General features: G+C 42.3%; 1 protein-coding gene across 1 annotated transcript; it reads left to right on the top strand.

The window, feature by feature from the left end:
- Positions 1 to 2,692: 2,692 nt before the first annotated feature.
- LOC308406583 (uncharacterized protein) lies at positions 2,693 to 25,047 on the top strand (the record flags this gene model as incomplete). The annotated part of the gene is made up of 11 exons (XM_080897663.1): positions 2,693 to 3,046; positions 9,698 to 9,766; positions 9,882 to 9,992; positions 14,932 to 15,146; positions 15,302 to 15,395; positions 15,710 to 16,309; positions 16,410 to 16,461; positions 19,964 to 20,134; positions 22,557 to 22,693; positions 23,655 to 23,762; positions 24,973 to 25,047. The coding sequence occupies 11 exons, from the start codon at positions 2,693 to 2,695 to the stop codon at positions 25,045 to 25,047; spliced, it is 1,986 nt and encodes a 661-aa protein (XP_080753789.1).
- Positions 25,048 to 25,268: the final 221 nt, after the last annotated feature.

Genomic DNA, 25,268 nt, shown 5'->3' with positions numbered 1-25,268 from the left:
GACGTGTCTTATTTGGCTCAGCAGAACTAAAATACCAGCGTAAATCCTGCTGCTTTTATACACGTACTTACATAACGGTCAGCGATTCTTTGCGCACTCAACCTCTCACATGTTTAAGCTTGCTGCGAGAGATTTCACTTGTCATGTTTGAATAGTAAGCTAATGAGTGATAAGACGATGTCAGAGGAATTGGTGCGCAATTAATCGTCACTCACCAATCAGTGCTGCTGCTCTCTACACACTTTTCGCGCAATCACAAAATGAAAGTGAAAGCAAAAAACAAGCGCAAATTCAAACGCGATTTCAATATGTCACATATTGACAGTGGCTCATCGATGCCAATGACATAATTACTCAGCTACATTGGCGAAAGAATGCAAAAGCATAGACATATATTTTCCTTCCTATGATAGCCCGACGGGCAGGGCTGAGTTAGATTTTGGTAGCCCGACTGGATAAATCGCTAGCCCTGGGACGTCGGGCTAGCGATTTTGCGAGCCCTGAACCCTCGCGGACCCTGAGGTCCTATGGTACTGGCCTTTTGATTGTCCCTAAAGTCAGGACACATACTCACGGAGAGGCAGCTTTTCAGTGGTATGGTCCTCGTCTGTGGAACAGCCTGCCGGAGGAGCTCAGGGCCGCAGATAACGTACATGTTTTTAAGAACAGGCTCAAGACCCACCTTTTTAATTTAGCTTTTACTTAGCGTTTATTTATTTTATGCTTATTTATTCTATCCTGTTATTCTATTATTAATTTAGGCTTTACCTAATATGTATTGATTTTATTCTTATTTATTTTTTAATCTTCTTACTCTATTTATATTTATATTTATATTGTATCCCGTTCTTATTTATTTTATCATTTTACCCTGTATATAGCCTATTGTGTCATATCTCCAGTGTTTCCTCGGAGGGGGCTCTCTGCACCAGGCTGTGATCGACCGTGGCTGCTGGGTCTCTGGGGGCCCTCTCAGCCTGATTGGGGGGCTCCTTTGCCTCCCTCCTGCTGTGTGCCCAGCCTGGAGGCTGCGGTCTGTGACCGGCTCCCGGTGCAGACGGCTCCCTGTTATAGTGTTTCCTCACTTGGCTCATGCGAACCCAGCCCAATTTTTACTCTTTAAGTGTGCGTGTGTGTGTGTGTGTGGGGGGGGGGATATGTGTGTATTCACATCATTTATGTTAATGAGAGTGCGGGGAGTGAGTTGGAGGGTGGGGTGGGCTGCTTTTAACTATGTAAAGCACTTTGTGCTACATTTTTTTTGTATGAAAAGTGCTTTATAAATAAAGACTGATTGATTGATATAACGAACGGTCACGGTCACGTGGCTTTCCGTTGCCCTGGAGGTCCACCCATTTGTAGTTAGAGCAACAGAAGATGCCTGGGACAGTTCAGCCATAACTTTAAACTTTTCCTGCTCATACATGCTTGGAACGATCTTGTCACTGAAGTGGATGCGCAACGAGATATCATAGCGTGGATCAAGCACGTTCATCACAGTTTAAACCCCTTGTTTTGCACAACTGAATACGGCCTCCCGTCTGCAGCTAAACACCCCAGTAGCTTTTGTAATAGCTTTAGCCCGGTCGGACTGGGCAGCAAAAGGCTGCTTAAATGCCGCAAACTCCTCTGCTCCGCTACTTGGACCGCTAGCACTGACCACAACTACCGCTTGACACCACTGTTTGTTTGTGGATATACGACTGAATGACTGAATTATCCATGACTGAATTATCCATGAAATCATCACATTCTCTGTAAGATTAAGGTCAACTATATATATATTTAGAAGTAGAGGCTCTAAAGCAGGGGTGTCAAACGTACGGCCCACGGGCTGGATCAGGCCCGCAAACAGATTTAATGCGGCCCGTGAGATGATTTTGTAAAGTATAAAAATGAGCAGCAATTCTTCAATAAAGAAACTGCTGTTCCAATTGTGTCCCTTGGATGGCGCAATAGCAATTGTGAGCTACTTTGTTTTGCCCACGAAATTTAAACCTGATGTGCTTTGGCACCCTCATTACCCCAATATGTCTCTGTCAAAAAAGAGAAAAGTGGATGCAGAGTGCAGAGTGTTCCAAGAAAAATGGTCATCCTCCTATTTGTTCACGGAAGTGAATGGGAAAGCTGTATGTTTGGTGTGTTCCCAGCATGTTGCAGTGCTAGAATATAGAATATATTATATATATATTATAAGAATATAACCTCCGTTGCCACTATGTGAGTCTTCATGCCGACAAATATGACAACTTTCAAGGACAGCGGAGAAGAGAGAAGGTGAATGAACTGTTGGCGGGTCTGAAGAAACCGCAGTCTGTGTTTACTCACAGCCGAGACATCAGTGACGCTGCAGTGAAAGCTAGCTACCTCGTTGCTAACGACATTGCACTAGCTTCAAAACCATTTAGTGAGGGTGAATTTGTAAAAACATGTATGATGAAGGCATCGGAGATTGTGTGCCCTGAAAAGCGCCAGGCCTTTGCAAATATCAGCCTGACAAGAAACACAGTTGCAGACAGGATTTCTGATCTTTCAGCGGAATTTGGACAGCCAGTTGAAGCAAAAAGTAAAGTCATTTATTATGTTTTCAGTTGCAATTGATGAAGGCACGGACATTACAGATGTTGCACAACTGGCAATTTTTATTGATGACACATTGACCGTCACCGAGGAGTTCGTGGAGTTGGTATCGATGACAGATACAACGACCGCAGCTGTCGGCGCGCTGGACAGGGTCGGAGTGGACTGGTCCCGCGCTGTCAGCCTGGCTACAGATGGTGCACCCTCAATGATCGGGAAGAAAGCAGGCGTTGTAAAAAAGTTCAGAGAAAAGGTGCAATCTGCAAATGGAGGACGTGATTTTTGGACTTTTCACTGTATTTTGCACCAGGAGGCTTTGTGTTGCAAGTCACTGAAAATGGATAACGTCATGAAGGTGGTCATCCAAAATGTTAATTTCATCCAATCCAGAAGCCTCAATCACCGTCAGTTTGACAGTCTTCTCAGAGAGAAAGACCACATCTATGGCCTGCCATACCACACTGAGGTAAGATGGTTGAGCCGAGGTGCTGTGCTGAGGCGTTTCTTTGATTTACGAGGAAGAAATTGAACAGTTTATGGAAGAAAAGGGCAAACCAGTGTTAGAATTTCATTCTGCAGAATGGATGCAGGACCTTGCATTTATGGTGGATGTTACAGAGCACCTGAATAACTTGAACAAACAGCTGCAAGGACGCAACAAAGTTGTCACGCAGTATTATGACAGCATACGTTCTTTCAAGTTGAAGCTGTTATTGTGGGAGACGCAGCTCGCTGGTGGTGATCAGTGTTGGGTAAGTTACTTTAAAATAGTAACTTAGTTACATTACTAGTTACTTCTCTCAAAAGTAACTCAGTTACTTCAAGTTACTCGTTACTTTCAAAGTAACTAGTTACTAGGGAAAGTAACTTTGGTTTCACTCAGAATTCTCTTGTTAATGTGTTTCTTCCATAACTTTGCCAGTCTTCTAGCTTGCTTACTTGCCACAAGTGCACTGTGCCACCTACCAATAGAAAGGAAAAGATAATGTGCATATTTCCACGAGAGAAATCCCACGCCAGGACCGTCATTGACTGCTGCCATGATTCTAGCCTACGTCACAGCGTCATGTGCGCCTTTTACATCCAACACAAAAACTGCAGTCGTGGTGCTTTCGATTGTACTCAGAACTCGGAAATTCTGCCTTCTGAATAGGAAGATGTTGGTAACACCAGACTGCAGATGAGCTGCATACAGGGCTGGACTGGGACAGAAAATTGGCCCGGACATTTTGACTAGAGACTGGCCCACCATTATAGGAAAAATCATAAAGCCTTTGAATGAAAACAAACGCTGTTGTGACAGTGATGTACACTGTTTTGATGGTATATATGCATCAATCTATCAATCGTTTGTTGTAAGATTCAGATAATTATTTTTTAAAAGCTAGACATTTTAAATGAGAATAAGAAAGAAAAGTATTTCTTTGTGCCCACCTCTCCCTGTTAATGCCCTACCTGGCCCCTCTGGCAAAACTTTGCTAGATCCGCACCTGCACAGTTACCAGCTGTCAGCTACCTAAAAAAGGATCCTGGGGTTATTTGTCTCTCAGAAACAGTTCATAACTTCCCTTCAACTCATTCATGTCACCTAAAGGGTAAACCTGTTTCTCCATCACCTGTTCAGCTCTGATGATCCAGTAAGGACATCTCCTGGTTTCATCTTCATGTTTCCCTCTCACCAGATAACCAAACCGACCAGCAGCTTTTTTGCAGCTGTGGCTCCAGCAAACATCAGCTGATACTAGAAATTAATATTAAATTCTAACAACAGCTGATCAAGCTTAAACGTGCTGCTGTTGTTTCCTCTTTCGGCGCAAAGTGGGCGATAAACAAACAAGAGAGCCGATCAACTGATCATTGATCAGTTTTCATGATTGAAGTAGAAACGGGAGAGGGAGGGGGGAGAATGAGAGAAGAAGAGGCAGCTGTGCAGCAAAGACACAGAATAACTCCAGCTTTGTCTTTTTCATTGTAGCTGAATTACGGGACAAACTGTTCCCTTTCACCTCAATAAGAAACGCGTAATATTTTCTCTGAATACCAGACGGGACGGTTGGCAACTCTAATAACTTATGAACAAAATAAAGTTCAACATCATTAACTTCATAGCACCCACCCAGCTGTATAGAAACTCCGTCATGCTAGCTAGCACGCAGTACGGAAAAAGTCAGAATAACGAAAATAAACTCCACCTAAACTTGGTTTATATCTGACCCAGAGAGACTGCAGGTCATAACTTCTTACCTGAAGTTCAGTTCACACTTGGACCGGCGGCCGCCTCGGGTCTCTTTTCCTTCTGCGTCCCCTTTCTCCAGCCCGAGAACGTGTTGCTTTCTCTCATCCACCTGCTGGCCACCACCACTTGCTAATGTTACTGAATCTGTGGAACCTCCGCGATAGCCACCACACGAAGTAACGAGTAACGACCCTATCTAAATCCCAGTAACGACTAACGCGTTCCTGATTTTGGCATAATAACTAGTTACCGTGCTCGTTACCACAATAATAACGTAGTTACTGTAACGCGTTACTTAATAACGCGTTAGTCCCAACACTGGTGGTGATGCAGCTCACTTCCCCTGTCTGAAAAATGTGTGCACGATCCAAAGTGTGGCAGATATGAAGCGGTTTAAAGATAAAATAACGGGACTGTTACTAGAGTTTGAGCAACGATTTCAGATTTTTGGTGAACTGGAGAAAGACTTCAAAGTTTTTTGCTCCCCGTTCACCGTGAATCCCTTTGATCTGCCCGTCAGGATCCATCTTGAAATAATAGACTTGCTGTCACGGTTCTGGGTCCGTTGGACCCAGTATTTTGAGTTTATTATATTTTGGTTTTATTCTGCTTCATGGATGATTTTCTTATTCTCTTGTAGTGATGATGATTATTATTAGTTTCTTGTTTGTTTTTCCGTGCCTAAGGATTTGTGGTTTCATGTATTGTTTGAGTTCCATGTTATTTTGTCTCTCAGTGTCGAGTCTGCATTCTTGTTTAGTAATTCATGTTTCCTGTTTTATTGTGAAAGTCTTTGTCTTATGTTAGTGTGCGCAGCTTTGTTCCCCATGTCTCGTTAGCCCTGATCTCTCCCAGCTGTGTCTCCCTCCTGTTGCAGATTCCCCCGTTACTACCCTGTGTATATAAGCCCTGTGTTTTCCCATGCTCCGTGTCGCGTCGTACCATCAGATTATAATAATAATAATAATGTGTATGTGTTAGTCCCCATAGGGAAATTGTTCCTCTGCATTTAACCCATTCACCCAGTGAAGCAGTGGGCAGCCACCAATGCAGCGCCCGGGGAGCAGTGTGTAGGGACGGTACCTTGCTCAGGGGTACCTCAGGGTAGCCGTTCAGTGGAGTTGAACCCCCGACCTTCCGATCATGGGGCCACCACTCTACCTACTGAGCTATCCCTGCCCTGCCTGTGTGTTTCTGTTCTCCGTATTCAGTGGTCACTTCATGTTTTGTTTTCGTACCAGCAATAAAGCTGAGGTTTTTGAGTTTCAAGCAGTGTTGGGAAGGTTACTTTTAAAATTTAAAATTTACTTTTTAAAATTCCATTACAGAATACAGAATACATGCCCCAAATTGTATTCTGTAACGTATTCCGTTACGTTACTCAATGACAGTAACGTATTCTGAATACTTTGGATTACTTAATATATAGGGGTGCAACGATATTCGTATCGATATCGAACCGTTCGATACAGTGCTTTCGGTTCGGTACGCATATGTATCGAACAATACAATTTTAAAAAAAAAAAAATTTTTTTTTTTTTTTTTTTTTTTTTTTTTTGTCCCGTTTGGATCTATAGCCATCAGAATTGTTGTCTTGAGGCCAAGAAAGATGCCAAGCGGATTTATTTTACCAAGTGGATCATCATATTGGTCCATTTGATTGACCTTTATTATAATTATGAATTTATTTTATTTTCAGTTGCAAACGGGACAGACATGACTGTGGGATAGGACAGGGGGAAAGAATGAAAGAAAGAGGGGAGAGAAAGAAAGAAAACCAAAGGGGAGAAAAAAAAAGAACAATACAAAATTTGTAATTTTTTTTATCAACTTTCCTTCTGACGATGCTGTCTGTGTTGAGCGCTCAGTGAATCTGCGTTCAACTACTCTGCCTAGGCTGCACTGTCCAGCGCAGATCCACTGAGCGCTCAACACAGACAGCATCATCAGAAGGAAGAGCGCAGGGCAAGCTAGCGAGACAGAAAGTTAAGCTGTGTTAAATAACCAGGGATGCACATAAGTGGTGCACATTCGCTGTCAAAATAAAAAACACGTACAAGGGTTAGGGTTAAATTTAAAAACTGTACTTTTGAGTTAAAATATATATTTATAATTTTAATAAATGACAAATTAAAAAGGCATGAACATTTTTTTTGTATCGAAAAAATATCGAACCGTGACACCAAAGTATCGAACCGAACCGAACCGTGAATTTTGTGTATCGTTGCACCCCTATTAATATATTATCATGCTTTTTACAACAACGTGAATGTACTATTGCTGTGTGATTTATTACTATTACTGAAGGTCCGCGACTCCGAACAGTAGTAAAGGGACCTCTGACTAATACGGCGGGGTCCATGTCGGCTTGTAGCCGAAAAATAGCTTTACTTTGTTGTGTGGGTCAACTTTTCTTGCGAGAGACAGAGAGAGGCGTTGAAAGGCTGCTCCAACGGAACTTATTGTTTTCGGAGGAAAACACGAACACGGTGTACAGTCGAGTCTTAATAGCTTACTTACAACTGGGCTCGTTAGGCACTCTTCTTGGCTGAAGTGGTTATTATTATATTTACATGCTTCCAGCTCCCGTTTTTCCTCGACGACAACTCGTGCCTTTCCACTCCCCTTTTTCTCCCTCCTCGCGCTCACAGACCCATAACGTGTATGGCAGTCCATTCTCCCTGCAACACGGACTACACTGCCCATGATGCTACATTCTTTAGAGCTATGCTTGTAGCATTTTGCCTGTTAGCTTAGCACAACAACAACAACAACGAAAAGGCGCTCTCTCACCCAGGAAACACACAGTCGCAGAGAGAGAGAGAGCGTCACCCTGTAACCATGGCAACCGTAACGCTGCCGCCTGGAACAACAGAACGTAGCTGTCAAACAAAACCCAAACAGGCCTGACCCGCGACAAAATGAAACAGGAAAGTACCGCAGTGTAATCCATTTATTTCAACAAAGTAACTGTATTCTAAATACCACCTTTTTAAACGGTAACTGTAACGGAATACAGTTACTCATATTTTGTATTTTAAATACGTAACGGCGGTACATGTATTCCGTTACTCCCCAACACTGGTTTCAAGTTAGTGTCTGAGTCCTGCGTTTGGATCCTCCTCTCCGCCTGCCCACACACAGAGCCCTGACACTTGCAGTGTGACTCGGATTTGAAGGGCAAATTTGCTCAAGCTGGCTTGAACACATTCTATCAGAATCTCTTGCCAGGTTAACCCAACTTGACAGCCCTCGCTGCAAAACTGTTGTGCATGTTCGGAACCACCTATCTTTGTGAGCAAGTTTTCTCTGTAATGAGCATAAATAAAATAAAACTGCGCTCAAGGCTCACGCACAGGCACTTGAATCACATCCTGAAGTAAGCTGCCGCTCAGGATGAGAAGCCTGCTATTGATGAGCTGGTGAAAGCTAAAAGATGCCAGGTATCAGGAGTCAAATAAACTATGCAACCCCACTGAAAGTGCTGCATGAGACACCCTGATGTAGTTCTGCGATCTGTGATATACTTCTGTGAATCACTGAGGCACTGTGTATTTTCAAATAACTTGAGGTGTTTTGTAATTAATAGCTATGTTGTGCTTTTGAACACACTGTCCTCAGGCTCCAACTTTATGTTTATATGTTTTTATGTTGATGTGCTACTGTTTCTAATTGATTATATTTGATTTATATATTTAACCTATTCTGTGGTTCTTGTACTTGTTTGGGGAACAGGATTTCATTATATTTATCTACATTGCTGCCTGCGAAGTGAAACCCTGATGTAGTTCTGTGATCTGTGAAACAGTTCTGTGAATCACTGAGGCACTGTGTGTTTGTGTGTTCTTTGTCCTCAGAATTTTCAAATAACTTGAGATGTTTTATGATTAATAGCTATGTTGTGCCTGTACTATTTTGAACATACTGTCCACAGGCTCTAGCTTTATTTTTATGTTGATCGTATTAAAACAAAGAAAAAAATCTGAAGTTGTTGTTTTTAAGTTATATATACAATGATTTTACCAGTCCGGCCCACTTGAGAATATACTTTTCTCCATGTGGCCCCTGAACTAAAATGAGTTTGACACCCCTGCTTTAAAACCAAGTTAACGCTGAAAGTACAAACATCACTAATGTCACACAACTTTGCCGACATGTGGCCAACAGTAATGTTTCAGTGTTCTTCATTATTAAACATTCGCACATAAATAAGTGGCATAATATTCAGTACTTACTTTTGACAGTTTACTCTTTGGCCGCTGCCTTCTGCCGTATTTTGCGGCAAAATTATCCACACCCACCGCCGCGCTATGAATTGTGGGATATATGGGACCACGAAGCGTGCACCGGACCACGCTTGATATTTGGGGAAATCGACGGCGCATTTGAAGTACACTTCGAGTTGGGACAGTCGTCACGTGGCGGTGACGTAATTGCACTCAAAATGCGTACTTCAAGCGTGCGGTCTCTGAATTGGGACACATCCCCAGTCTCCATTTCAACTTGTGTTGAAAGTGCGGACTTCAAATGATATTTTCTTAATTGTGTTAATAGGCCACGTAAAACCAGAGTTATGATTCGAAACAGTACAAACGGTGTTTTCTGAGGACAGCGCTACCAAACACTCTCCGTTGGCAACCAAAATAAAAAAAAATTTAAAAAAAGGATGCATATCTGCCATTACCTGCCAAAACTGGAAGTAACATAATATTTCGTGGGAAACGTAGTTTTTCCCCTCAGGGCCTTGATAAACCTATACTGGTGGTTTTAAGTTATGTCTGACATATGTCTGTGCAGTTTCTGGGATGCTTAGACCTCAAAATGCACTGTTGGAAATTATTTTATTTTCTATGTTTTGTTTTGTTACTTTTCTAAAAATAGATGGTGATCTTTTCTAAAAGCGATAGGACAGGTGTGGAGGAGAGTGAAGCAAGAGAATGGGTTCCTAAGGTGGGCAAGAAAAATCCAGCTAAGTTTCTTCTCCTGTAGTTAACGATGTAAATATGTTGTTTTCACACATCCATGGAAGTTGAGCGAAATAAATACTTTTCTGCTCTAATAACAGTCTGTGAGCTCATCTGACGATGATGGGACAGATGACTGGAAACCCACACAGGATGAATCTGAAGGCTATTCAGAAGAGGAGGAAGAACAAGAACGTAAAAGGATTCCTAAGGTAGCCATGAAAAACAAAACTGGGTGTCCTATGCCACAAAGAGATGTGAAATTCATCCTCAGTTTCAGTGCTTCCACAATCTATATATCAAAAATGAGCCAAACATATTGTTGTCTTCTCTGAAAACAGATGGTGGCAGCATCTGAATCAGAATCAGAATCAGAATCAGAATACTTTATTGATCCCTGGGGGAAATTATTTTTTGTTACAGTGCTCCATTTTAAACCAACATTAAGACAAGACAGACAATACGCTAACTAAGAATAGTACAATATATACATATATATACATACATACATACATAAGTCACTTATAAATAAATATTTGGAAAAGAAACATGTGTAGTTGTAGCAGTAAACAGTGTGTTAAGTGGATGCGTTGTACAGGGAGATGGCCACAGGCAGGAATGATTTCCTGTGTCGTTCAGTGGTGCTTTTCGGTAATCTCAGTCTCTCACTGAACGAGCTCCTGTGACTGACCAACATGTCATGGAGTGGGTGGGAGGTGTTATCCAACATTGTCTTTATCTTGGACAGCATCCGCCTCTCCGACACCACCTTGAGGGAGTCCAGCTCCATCCCCACAACATTGCTGGCCTTACGGATCAGTTTATTAAGTCTGTTGGCATCTGCGACCCTCAGCCTGCTCCCCCAGCATGCAACAGCATAGAGGATCGCACTGGCCACAACAGACTCATAGAAAATCCTCAGCATTTTCTGGCAGATGTTGAAGGACCTCAGTCGCCTCAAAAAATAGAGACGACTCTGGCCCTTCCTGTAAAGTGCTGTGGTGTTTTTAGCCCAGTCCAGTTTATTGTCAATGTGTACTCCAAGGTATTTATAGTCCTCCACAATGTCAACACTGACCCCCTGGATTGAAACAGGGGTCAAGTGTTTCCTGGTCTTCCTGAAGTCCACGATCAGTTCCTTGGTCTTTGCCACGTTGAGCTGCAGATGATTCTGCTCACACCACGTGACAAAGGAGTCGACCACAGCCCGGTACTCTGTCTCATCATCCCTGCTGATGCATCCAACCACCGCAGAGTCATCAGAAAACTTCTGAAGATGGCAGGTCTCTGTGCAGTGGCTGAAGTCTGTGGTGTAGAGGGTGAAGAGGAAGGGGGAGAGGACAGTCCCCTGTGGTGCCCCTGTGTTGCTAATCACCTTGTCAGACACACACTGTGGGAGACGTACATATTGTGGTCTTCCTGTCAGGTAATCAACAATCCAGGACACCAGAGAAGCATCCACCTGCATCGCTGCTAACTTATCACCCAGGAGGGTCGGCCTGATGGTGTTGAAAGCACTGGAAAAGTCAAAAAACATGACCCTCACAGTGCTCGCCGGCTGGTCCAGATGGGTGTAGACACGATTGAGCAGGTAGATGATGGCGTCCTCTGTTCCGAGACGAGGCTGATAAGCGAACTGAAGGGGATCCAGATGTGGTCTTACTATGGGTCGCAGCTGGTCCAGGATGAGCCTTTCCAGGGTCTTCATGATGTGGGAGGTCAGTGCCACGGGCCTGTAATCCTGGGGGCCACTGGGACGAGGCGTCTTTGGTACAGGGACGAGGCATGATGTCTTCCACATCACCGGGACCCTCTGCAGACTCAGACTCAGCATAAACAGTTTATGAAAGACTCCACACAGCTGGGGGGCACAGGCCTTGAGGACAAGGGGACTCACTCCGTCTGGTCCAGCAGACTTGCCTGAGTGAAGTCTCCTCATTTGCATCTCAACCTGGTATTGAGTGAAGGTGATGGGTGGGGGAGGGGTGTCAGGAATCTCACAGGAGGCAACATGTGAAGAGAGAGGCTGGCACAGTGGTGTGGCTCTGGATTCCAGGCTGACTGCAGGTGAGGTTGTGGGGGTGGGAGCAGACACTGTGGTGTCGAATCTATTGAAAAACAGATTCAACTCGTCGGCTCTATTCTCACCTCCCTCAGCTCCCCTGCTGTTGGTTGGCCTGAATCCAGTGATGGTCTTCATGCCCCTCCACACCTCTCTCATGCTGTTCTGCTGGAGTTTCCACTCCAGCTTCCTCCTGTAATTGTCCTTAGCCTCTCTGATCTTGTCCTTTAGTAACACCTGGACCTTCCTCACCTCCTCTTTGTTGCCCCCTCTGAAAGCCCTCTTCTTGTTGTTGAGGAGGGCTTTGATGTCCTTAGTCACCCACGGCTTGTTATTTGGGTAACAATGAACAGTCTGAGCTGGAACAATGGAGTCGGTGCAGAAAGTTATGTAGTCTGTGATACACTCAGTAAGCCCATTGATGTCCTCGGCGTGAGGCTCACAGAGTGTTTCCCAGTCGGTCACCTCGAAACAGCCCTGTAGTTCCGCTATTGCCTCCTCTGACCACCTCCTAACAGTCCTGGTGGTCACAGGTTCCCTCCTCACAATTGGCACATAGCGGGGGGTGAGGTGAATCAGGTTATGATCTGACCTACCAAGTGGGGGGAGGGAGGAGGAGCTGTATGCATCCTTGACGTTAGCATACAGTAAGTCTAAAGTTTTCTCTCCCCTGGTGGGACAGTCCACATATTGTTTGAATGTTGGTAGTGTATTGTCCAGTGATACATGGTTGAAGTCACCCGAGATCACAATAAAGGCACTCGGGTGCTGAGTCTGTAGCCGAGCTATGGCAGAGTGGATAGTGTCACATGCAGCTGTGGGGTTAGCAGAGGGGGGAACATAAACAGCCACCAAGATGACGTGAGAGAATTCCCTGGGTAAATAATACGGCCTGAGTCCAACAGCACACAGTTCAGTGTCCGGGCAACAAATCCTTTCTTTGATTGTTATGTTGGCAGGGTTACACCACCGGTTGTTAACTAAAACAGCAAGCCCACCTCCTTTACGCTTACCGCTAGCGATGCTGTCCCTGTCCGCCCGAACAGTGTGGAAGCCTTCCACGGAAGCATTCTCATCGGGAATGACCTGGTGCAGCCATGATTCGGTGAAACACATCAGGCTACACTCTCGGTATTCCCTCTGACTCCGTACCAGTGCTGAGAGCTCGTTGATTTTACTTGCCAACGATCGCACATTTCCCATCACGATAGACGGCAGACACGGTTTAAACCTCCTCCTCGCTTCGAGCCTCCGCTGTCTCACCGTCACCTTTTTTCTTCTCTTCTGTCCTTGACCTCTGCATCCCCGATGTGTTTTCCTCCAAATTTCAGCTGGTACTTCTGCGGGCACTTCTGCGGGCCTGGCCAGCGAGCCGGCCGGCATCAGGGCGATCAGCTGATCTCTGGAGTAAACAGTCCGTGCGTGTAGGAGATGTGCCGCGGTCCCGTTCCATGATAAAAGTAACAGTTCCACGGCCACCAGAAGAACAAAAACTCTCTCAATCCACATGATTGAGTAAGAGATAGAAAACGGAGGAAAATACAAGTCAGAAAAAAAAAGAATACGTAAGAAAAAAGAGCTAAACTAAGAGAAAAGCAGGAGCGACTGTAACAGGCTGCACGCTGGTTGGCGCATGCGCACTGATGGGACACATGATAGCAGACCCACACTGGATGATTCAAAAGATGAAGCAGAACATTTGAGACAAATGATTCACAAAGTGGCCATGGAAAAGGTAAAATTTGTCCTCAGTTTCAATGCATTCAACAAAATATGTCTTTGTATTCTTCTGCGTCAGATGGTCAGCTCATATGAAATATGCAAGGAGTAAAGGTATTGAAGGTACATGAGTTTAAATACCTGGAGTCAAGCATCTGAAGCAACAAGCAGTGCAAAAGGCCAGGCAGGGGATGGCAGGGCTCAAGATGCTAAGATTTTGTTTGGGAGTGACCAGAATGGAGAAGATTAGAAATGAGTGCATCAGAGAGACAGCTCATGTTGAGCGGTTTGGAGACAAAGTTAGAGAGGCAAAGCTGACATGATTTGGACATATGTAGAAGAGGCATAGTGAATATATTGTTCCATATGGAGCTGCCAGGCAGGAGGGAAAGAGCAAGCCCTTAGAAGAAGTTCGTGGATGTAGTGATGGAGGATATAGATAGGGTTGGTTTGATGGAGGAGGCGGCTATGGATAGAATAAGATGGAGGCAGATGATCCACTGTAGTGACCCCTAAAGGGAGGAGCCAGAAGAAGAAGAACTCAGCTTATTCAAAGAGGATGGAATAGATGATGGGAAACCTCCACCAGATAAATTCAAAGACAATTCAGAAAAGATGAGTTTAAGGAAGAGGTGAGTTAGCTCCAGTCCATTTTTTCAGAATCAGAATACTTTATTGATCCCTGGTGGAAATTATTTTTTTGTTCCAGTACATGAGTCACTTATTAATAAATAGCTGAAAAAGAAACATGTGTAGTTGTAGCAGTAACCAGTGTGTTAAGTGGATGCGTTGTACAGGGAGATGGCCACAGGCAGGAAAGATTTCCTGTGTCGTTCAGTGGTGCTTTTCGGTAATCTCAGTCTCTCACTGAACGTGCTCCTGTGACTGAGCAGCATGTCATGGAGTGGGTGGGAGGTGTTATCCAACATTGTCTTTATTTTGGACAACATCCGCCTCTCCGACACCACCTTGAGAGAGTCCAGCTCCATCCCCACAACATTGCTAGCCTTACGGATCAGTTTATCAAGTCTGTTGGCATCTGCTACCCTCAGCCTGCTCCCCCAGCATGCAACAGCATAGAGGATCGCACTGGCCACAACAGACTCGTAGAAAATCCAGAGCATTTTCTGGCAGATGTTGAAGATGTTGTTTAGTGAGGTCATGAGGAGTAGTAGTGGGAAACGTACTCAAGATGAATTCAAAGACAGTATATATATTCAAAGAAATATAAAGATCAAATCAAAAGTAGTCAGAATTACTAACAGTACTGCAGATAATTTATTTTCATTGGCATTTGTAAATATTAAGTAAGAGTAAGACAAAAAATAAAACTTTTTTAGTAGTTGTATGCATCTTCTTTTTGTGTACAGGGGGCGTTCGTGAGCAGTGAGTTGCCGCAGAGGACAGAGGAACGGCAACAGGTTGCTGTCGCCTCAAAGTCTCAAAGGCATCACTATGTCAGAAATGGACACAAGTGTCCCATATGTGGACATGTATATGCTGATATTGTTCAGCACCTAAGAGTCACAGAGAAGGTGGTAAATGAAATTGAGCTGGTTCTTTTGAGCCAATTTTCTCATCGGCAGTAAGTGTCTTAATAAATTCTGAAAGAGACTAAATTTACATGTATTTGTCCGTACACATGTTTTCGAATCACTGCATTTATTTAATTGCTAACTTTTATATACACCCAATTTCTATTTCATCCTACTCAGCATTTTATTTTGACTATTTTTACAGCTTTTCTACAAATCTGGACTGTCCAGTCCGCTTATGTCAGTCAAAACATCTTAATCGGCTTGATAAGCACCTGGAAAAGGTCCACAAATTACAGGTATGTTATTGACTTTGTGGTGTCTCTGTGTGGTTTTTGTGTGTTGGTGAGGCAGCCTTGATCTCTGGAATCAGATGTTTATGTTAAAGGGACTTACATTTAGTACCTTGCATTTAACATATTTATTACTCTGGTGAAATGAAAGTCTTCCAGTTTCCATAGAAGAATACGGTGGTTCTTTCTTTGTCCGTATGCTGTATTTATATAATGTTCCTCGAGCTCTAGAAAGCATGTTGTGTGCATAGATAAAAACATGAAGGATGCCCAAATAATTAAAATCTAATTTTAATCCTTTCTAATGCTAACTTTTTCAGAAACCTATGATTAAACTTTACATGCAAAAGGCCAAGGACAGATGCGTTGCTAAGGAACTTGCACTTCTGGGGGCATCAAATCCCACACCGCAAATGGTCTCACATGTGGGTGAAGTGGATTATACAGTGATTGAGGAGGGCATCTTTAGGGCACTGGAGGCAAGGTCCAAGGTTGCATCCCCTATAGCCTCTTCCAGCAAGGCTCCCAGTGACCATGCTATACTGAACCATCGGCCTGCTCCTCCCTCTGACAGCAAGGCTCTGGGTGACTCTACCAGACCAAACCTACAGCCTCCTCTCTCTGCCAGTGACACTCTCAGTGACCACACCATCCCAATTATGCAGCCTCCTTCTATCTCCAGCAGCAAGGTTACTTGTCATTCAACAGGGGTATCCCCTGATTTGTTAATCCCAAGCAGTGCACCTTACTATGCAGTACAGCAATGGAGGGGACGTCCTCTCCCGAGGACACCTGCTCCTGGTTGCAAAAACTGTCAGATACTGTTCACTGAGCTACAGGTGGTGAAGCAGTTGCTAGAGTGTGAAATTGAAAGGAATCATGAGCTCAAGCAGATACACTCTTCAACCAAGCGTGCAAATGTGAGTATTGTTTACCTCCTGTGATTGTACACCTCATTGTGAAACATTCTTTCATTTACTATTGATAAACAAATCTGCTTAATGATTTTTTTTATTTCAGGTTAAATATAGCAGACGGAAACGGTTTTCACTCAGCAAAGCCCCTCACTATGGTAAATAATATATCTTATCAAACTTACTACTGTAAATTAGGGGTGGGCGATTGAAACGATATACAATAGAAACGATATAAATTTGGCCAACGATAGAGATTTTGACTATTCCGCTCTACCGCGATAGTGCATGTTGATGATGTCATAAAGCTGCGCCTGTTTTGGTCGAAAGCATCGTAGCTACAACCATTATCATCTGCAAATTATGCCGGGTGACAGTCATAGCAAAGAGATGAAGCACTTTTGAAATATGGGGAAAGCCAAAAACTGCGCTTCCTCCACTTGCGTAACATTGATTCATTAATGTTGAATTCTCTCGCAGCTGGTCTATTCCCATCTTGTTGCAGTATACAGGGAGTGCAGAATTATTAGGCAAATGAGTATTTTGTCCACATCATCCTCTTCATGCATGTTGTCTTACTCAAAGCTGTATAGGCTCGAAAGCCTACTACCAATTAAGCATATTAGGTGATGTGCATCTCTGTAATGAGAAGGGGTGTGGTCTAATGACATCAACACCCTGTATCAGGTGTGCACAATTATTAGGCAATGTTCTTTCCTTTGGCAAAATGGGTCAAAAGAAGGACTTGACAGGCTCAGAAAAGTCAAAAATAGTGAGAGATCTTGCAGAGGGATGCAGCAGTCTCAAAATTGCAAAGCTTCTGAAGCGTGATCATCGAACAATCAAGCGTTTCATTCAAAATAGTCAACAGGGTCGCAAGAAGCGTGTGGAAAAACCAAGGCACAAAATAACTGCCCATGAACTGAGAAAAGTCAAGCGTGCAGCTGCCAAGATGCCACTTGCCACCAGTTTGGCCATATTTCAGAGCTGCAACATCACTGGAGTGCCCAAAAGCACAAGGTGTGCAATACTCAGAGACATGGCCAAGATACGAAAGGCTGAAAGACGACCACCACTGAACAAGACACACAAGCTGAAACGTCAAGACTGGGCCAAGAAATATCTCAAGACTGATTTTTCTAAGGTTTTATGGACTGATGAAATGAGAGTGAGTCTTGATGGGCCAGATGGATGGGCCCGTGGCTGGATTGGTAAAGGGCAGAGAGCTCCAGTCCGACTCAGACGCCAGCAAGGTGGAGGTGGAGTACTGGTTTGGGCTGGTATCATCAAAGATGAGCTTGTGGGGCCTTTTCGGGTTGAGGATGGAGTCAAGCTCAACTCCCAGTCCTACTGCCAGTTTCTGGAAGACACCTTCTTCAAGCAGTGGTACAGGAAGAAGTCTGCATCCTTCAAGAAAAACATGATGTTCATGCAGGACAATGCTCCATCACACACGTCCAAGTACTCCACAGCGTGGCTGGCAAGAAAGGGTATAAAAGAAGAAAAACTAATGACATGGCCACCTTGTTCACCTGATCTGAACCCCATTGAGAACCTGTGGTCCATCATCAAATGTGAGATTTACAAGGAGGGAAAACAGTACACCTCTCTGAACAGTGTCTGGGAGGCTGTGGTTGCTGCTGCACGCAATGTTGATGGTGAACAGATCAAAACACTGACAGAATCCATGGATGGCAGGCTTTTGAGTGTCCTTGCAAAGAAAGGTGGCTATATTGGTCGCTGATTTGTTTTTGTTTTGTTTTTGAATGTCAGAAATGTATATTTGTGAATGTGGAGATGTTATATTGGTTTCACTGGTAAAAATAAATAATTGAAATGGGTATATATTTGTTTTTTGTTAAGTTGCCTAATAATTATGCACAGTAATAGTCACCTGCAGCTAAAACTAAAAACAAACTAAAAACTACTTCCAAAAACATTCAGCTTTGATATTAATGAGTTTTTTGGGTTCATTGAGAACATGGTTGTTGTTCAATAATAAAATTATTCCTCAAAAATACAACTTGCCTAATAATTCTGCACTCCCTGTACTAATAACTAACCTTGTATTGTGGAATAATCTCAGTTGTTCTCTTGACTGAAGTTTGGCCCGTGTATAGCATCTTGCTATGCGATTGCATTTGTCCCTGACCACCAGAATCCCTCACGTTAACTTTTATTGAGTGGAAACAAAAGCTGGTGTTCATCCTCCAGCTTCACTGTGCTAATGTTATGCTAACATTGCTGTGTCGCTGGCAATCACGTAGCACAACATTATATACCAGGTAGTCCAACTTCAGTAACCCTGCAAACGCCACTGCTGTTTAGTTTTCTGTCTTCAGAACGGAGCCCCGCAGGGGACATGGGAGAAAAAAAATTAAGACTGACTTTTGTGAGATCTCGCAAAACTAACTCAGGATCTCGCAAAAGTTGAATTCCAACAATGGCGGCAGCTACTTAGTTGTAATGTTACTCTTTCTGGGTCACAAAATACACTTTTAAGATATTTTGAAGCGTGAATGTAGTTGTGTAAACGTCAGATATCTGCTTGGTTTACAAGACATCACATATTTGCAAAAGTGCTCCGACGTTTTCGGAGATCTGACACCCACCATCTCGAAGCTAACAGGAGGTCGAGACCTACTACAGCCGGGAGGAACACCGCTCTCCCGGCACATCGTGTCTCGACCTCCCGGTTGGCTTCGAGCTGGCAGCCTTCGAAGAATGCAGCTAAAACTTTTGCGAGATCCCGAGTTTGTTTTGCGAGATCTCGCAAAAGTCCATCTTAACTTTTTTTTCTCCCATGTCCCTTGCGGGGCTCCGTTGGAAGTGGTAGCAGAGCTGTACATTTTAATTAGTTTCAAAAATCTCCCAGAACATGGTATGTCATGTTTAGGTGGAAACTTAACTCGTAACTCCGTTAAATTTAATAAATCCTATTTTCATGGATGCCTGGATGTTAAACCTAATTGTTACACCTGGTAAAGCAGCAACGCTGATCATTTTATTAAAGATGAAAGAATTTAGACCGTTTTTAACTCTGTGTTCGTTTGACTTTGAGACCTGAAACAGACAGAGTTTTGGACCCAGATTACTCCGCGAAGCTCCTCACTACGGCAGCCGTAATGCTCCGACAATCCATCAAGCAGTGCGGCTTACCAAAGTTGTACTAAAACATTTTTTAACAGATTTCTGCACGCCCAAATCGGTTCGAGGTCAGTAAGCACAACCAGAATTCATACATAAGGCACACTCTGGATTTTTGAGAAAATTAAAGGATTTTAAGTGTGCCTTATAGTGTGGAAAATACGTTATACAGAAGAAAATATATCGCGATATATATCGTTACCGCATGTGCTTCAAATTATACCCCAATATGGATTTTAGGCCATATCGCCCAGCCCTATGTAAAATGTATTAACTGGAGAGAATCTTACATAGTATGACTGACCATCCTGGAATAGGAATTCTTACTCAGTTCATTTGTGAAGAGTGAGTTCTTCTAAGAATTGTTCTTCATTGAGGTTTTCTTTATGCATTGAGAAGCTTGAAAAAATATTTGTTTTGTCAACAAAATCCCCCTGATGTAAAAGACCTGAGGCCTAAATATGAGTGCTATACAAATGTACTTTGATATGATGTCTATTCTTGCCTCATCAGTAAGACTGGTGGAAGAATTTAGGGCCCATGCAGAAAGTGTGAACCCTAGCAGAAAAATACGTGACAATGCAAGGCAGCCGGCCACTCATGTCATCCATTTTCTGGAATTCATGGCAGACCCAGCGATTCCAAACGTTGACCTTCTGTTTCTGAGGAACCATGGAAAAGTCCGTGAGTAAGTGCTTAATTTGAAGGATTATTAGTTTCTATATACATGTGTGCATATACAGTTTAACACATGAACTAATTTGTATTTTTGACTTTGGAGTTTTCTAGCACACCTGCAAGCAAAAGGGTTTAAACCAACAACTCAGAGAGCTTATCTGATGGATGCTATTGCTTTCATGAAATATATATTAAACATGTCACCACCACAAGTCAGACTTGGAAAAAAAAGGTTCAACGCCCTTTTGGTCGAACTGAGGGCACGTTACAGAGATGTTGGCCGTGAAGTAGTCGTGCACCAGCTGAATGTGCAGAGATCTAAGTCTAGTACGTCTATAATACATATCTCCACCTCTTTTATTAACATTATGTCATTAAAGTAAGTAAACTGTCTAAGGGATTGTGCTTACATTTGTTTTCAGACAGACTTGTCCAAGCAGAAAAACATGCTTTGTTAATTGAAGAGGCTCCCCAGAAGATTGCTGCCGCACTGGGTATGGATCACTGCAACGCTTAAATCTGTAAATAGATTGTATAATCCCTCTTAAGTAAAATTAACAGACTCCATGTCTGGGTTAAGACATAGCACCTACAGATCTTTACATCACTGTGATCCACACATTGAAATGGATTTCATGTCTTTTCTGTCTGATGACTACGTTTCTCTGATGTCCAGTTTAAATTGAAGAATAATGTGGAGCTTGGTTAAAAACACATCACTATTGCAGTGAAATATGTGCAGCTCTGGATTAAGATGGAGCCCTGCACATTTTGATCTTGTTATTTCTGGAATGATTGGAAAGATTATTTTCAATATTATGGCTAGAGTAAAGTGTAAGAGCTATTTGCACTTATAAAGAATAATACTAAGACTTTTACCTTTATTGTTTCATAAAAGGTGTCCACAATTTAGAGGTTAAGGGCAGGCACATAAGAGGAAAAATAATAATCCCAAAAAATAATCAGATTACTTAAACTCTACTTATCCAACTAGGCTGCTCTGAGGTAATGTTGAGTTTGTTCTTTTCTTTGGTGAAGAGAGGTTGGAGGAAGGATGAGCAATCAGCTGGGCATCCACTGGAATTATGATGTAAATTAAAATCCTTCTAAATTAACTGCCTAACACAGCAACAATGAGCAGACGAAAAGGAATGAATTCACAGGTTGGACAGGTTTTCAACTGTGAACCCCTTCGATCCAATCTTTTAGGCTGCTCATCTTGCAGAAGACAAAAATCTTTTCTTTACCTCACTTTTTCACCTTCTCACCCTTTCTCCCCCCTCTCCTACTGGACGTCACATCTTCTCACACCTTATCTATCAATGTATATCTATCTGACAAGATTTGACAAACAGTTAAAAATGTTTAAACTTGTAAAACGCTTCATTACATTTTCATTGTTATTCTTAACATAAAGAATTCACATTGAATCACATCTGGATGTAATCCCCTACATTTCATTCAGTTTATGTGATTCTACTTCAGTTAGATTTGTCTTTAGGACATTTTCACGTGAACATTCATTGTAACATAATCCAATTTTCAATTCAAATGCTTTTTAGAATTCAGTTAATTGCCATTTATTTCTTTACTTTTTATCCAACTTGTTTTATGAAAACATACATTTTGTTTGTCAGATATTCTTTGAGATTAGTAGCTCCACTGTGTCACATTATACATCACACACCAAGGTCAGACACTCTGAGGCCTGTTATTAGAATCACTGTTATTCTATTCTCTGATTCATTACACACACACACACACACACACACACACACACACACACACACACACACACACACAAAGAACTCAGTCATTATAACAGCCATTTGTACTACTCAAACACTTTTGCATTTGTTATCAATATATTGATCAGATTTACATTGTGATTTCTCTTAGATTAAGAATAAAACTACTTTATAATTAGGAAAAGAGAGAAAAGCTCTGTTTTAGCACTCTGATCATTTTTTTATTACATATGTTTTATATTTTAAGACCTTTGAACCATTGAACTCATCCAAGTGACTTCTTCAGTCTCAGCTGACTGCAGGTTTCCCCAATCTTTTATAAACAGTACATTTGCATAATGACTGAAACCAGCCCACTGAAGGAACAATGGGCTGGGAGGTCAGTTCCTTAATCTTAATTATGCAAATTCTCATGACCATTGATTAACAACCACTGACCAAAACTCACTGATCAATGGCCATAAGTACCATTTAGAGTGGCAACATTTATGTGCCATGATGCCATCACAGCCAACAGATTTTACCAAGGTTATTTAAAAAAGCTAAAGTGAAGTCATATATTTATCTATACACTTACATTTACTAATATTTAGTAATATTGCTTTGCACAGCTGAGGAACCTGCAGAGGACACACTCCAGAGCCGAGCACTGACAACAAATGCAATTCCAACATGTGCAGCAAAGAAAAGGAAAAGGAGAGAGGACAGAGGATCTGTGCAGGACAAGGACAGTGAAGGATCTGAAAAGGAAGAGCAGCAGTCATCAGGAACAGAGGAGCTTTTAGACAGAAGGCTCTTCCAGTGTAGCAGTAACAAGGTATGTGTGCCCTGATTCCCTTGGTAAGAGTTTTGATTGGTTGCACTTCTTTCATATATAATCATTTACTCCATCATGAACAAAACATATTTAATTTGTACCATAAACAGATGGTGAGCCCAGGTCAGGGTGAGGTTGCCTGTAGTGCTGGAACCACAATAAACGAAACTAAACAGGATTTGAAAGAGGAGGTGGAGCATCTACAAAAAGTGACATACCAGTTGCGCAAGAGAAAAGTATGTAATGTATGTTCTTGTACTTGTTTTAGTGTTTTTTTTGGGTCTGTGTTTCCACAAGCCCCGCTAGTTTAGAGACTTATTCCTCATAAAGAAGACAAGACATAACAGAACATCTTCAACTCGCTAGCTAGGGAAGTCTTTGGTCAAGAACCAGCTCTTGGAGCTCATGCTCCTAGCCTGTGTCCAGCCCAAAGTCCTTCAAAGAGCAGCTCGCTGGCAGCTATTTATTGACAAACTGTTACAATATACATCACAGCAAAAGCACCTCCCTTTGTAAAACCTCCCAATGGTTCTAAGACAAGGCACTATATGTGTGTATGTGTAAACATCTGTATGCATGTGCAAGAATGTGTGTCTGTATGTATGACTTCCAACTGTTTCTAACAACATCATTAGTCATAAAATTGTAATCTCCCCCACACCCAATATATGGTTCAATTCCTGTATTGGTTCACCATGCACAAAACTGTGAAGCCATACAAAGGGCAGGAAGCTTAAAAAACATCAAACAGAATCTTCACAAGGGACGTGTCTACAATAATCCTCCCCCAGGACAGAGTGGCTGGAGAGGTGGGCAGAGACAAAGGAATGTCCTAATCCTATAGATTGAACTCAGACCTTACAAATTTAAGAAACACAATGACAACATCCAACAATTAGACTTAACAGTTTTCACTGATTACTAATCTTTTACCTTTTTATTTTTACTTTTCTAAAATCAGATGGTCATCTTTTACAAAAATGATAGGACAGGTGTGGGGAAACTCATACAGGAAGACAATCCAGAAGAGGAGGAGGAGGAGGATGAAGCGAGAGAATGGGTTCATAAGGTGGGCAAGAAAAATCCAGCAGTTTCTTCTCCTGCAGTTAAAGATGGAAATGTTTTGTTTCCACACATCCATGGAAAATGAGCAAAATATACACAGGGTGGGCCATTTATATGGATACACCGTAATAACATGGAAATGGTTGGTGATATTAAAGTCCTGTTTGTGGCACATTAGTATATGTGAGGGGGCAAACTCCTGAAGATGGGTGGTGACCATGGTGGCCATTTAGAAGTCGGCCATCTTGGATACAACTTTTGTTTTGTCAATAGGAAGAGGGCCATGTGACACATTAAACTTATTGGTAATGTCACAAGAAAAATAATGGTGTGTTTGGTTTCAACGTAACTTTATTCTTTCACGAGTTATTCACACGTTTCTCTTTGTTCACAGCCATTGACTTGTCGAATGGCTGGCCTAGCAAAAAAAGTAGTGATGGAGGATATAGATAGGGTTGGTATGACCAAGGAGGTGGCTATGGATAGGATAAGACTGAGGCAGATTATCCACTGTAGTGACCCCTAAAGGGAGGAGCTAGATGAAGAAGAACTCAGCTCATTTGAAGAGGATGGAACAGGTGATGGGAAACATACACAAGATCAATTCAAAGACAATTTAGAAAAGATGTGTTTGAGGAAGAGGTGAGTTAGCTGCAGTCCATTTTTAGTGAGGTCATGAGGAGGAGTAGAAAGCTGCAGTAATGATTGTACTGGTGTATGTATAACACCAGCAGTGAGTTCTAAGTACTTGGAATGTCCTAAAAGTATTTGCTAGGAAATCAGCACTTGTAACTTTTACCAAATGCTTTTACTCACAAATAGGGGGCTGAAGTCCATTCCTGGCAGTTTGATTTGTTTCTAAAACCATAAATACCAACATGAAGATGGTTTATAATTTTTTTCTTCTTGCATTTCTGTGTGTTATATGTACAGGACAGGGAAACAGCGATGAGCTCATTACCATTACAACACCAAATACCAGTTGTTATTCTGAATTCAGTCACTCTCAAGACAGCCATGGTAAGAACAATTGATAATAAATGTCAACAAAACTGTAAATCACACCTGATGACATTTTCTTTTACAATAAAGATATGTATGTTTTGAAATAAGATCTTTGCCTTTGTGTGAAACTGATTACATTTCAAGTTTTCTTGAACTGAGGTGTGTGATCTCAAAATTGCTTTAACAATTGTTTGACCATTTCTCCACAGACGGACAAGGTCGCAGTGGAGGTCCCTCCTGGTGTAAGAGCACTACAGCATAACAAATCTGAACATTACATCTAGATGAGCTAAAGTAACCTTGTTTTTCTTTGTCAATCATAATTTTTCAGATGCAGCAGGTCTATGTAAGCCAAGACACAGCAATGACTGTGACTCAGAGTTCAGAAAAAAGTGTGATTCACCAAACCAGTTACTTGAAGAGGCTCACTTTTCATCAGTCAACTCTCTTTGAAGACACCATACCCAGATCTGGTAACTGGAAACCAGCAGCTGTAGTAAAAATA

Source organism: Rhamphochromis sp. 'chilingali', assembly GCF_963969265.1.
Source record: "Rhamphochromis sp. 'chilingali' genome assembly, chromosome: 12".
Classification (NCBI taxonomy): domain Eukaryota; kingdom Metazoa; phylum Chordata; class Actinopteri; order Cichliformes; family Cichlidae; genus Rhamphochromis; species Rhamphochromis sp. 'chilingali'.
This window is presented reverse-complemented; position numbering and strand designations above follow the sequence as displayed.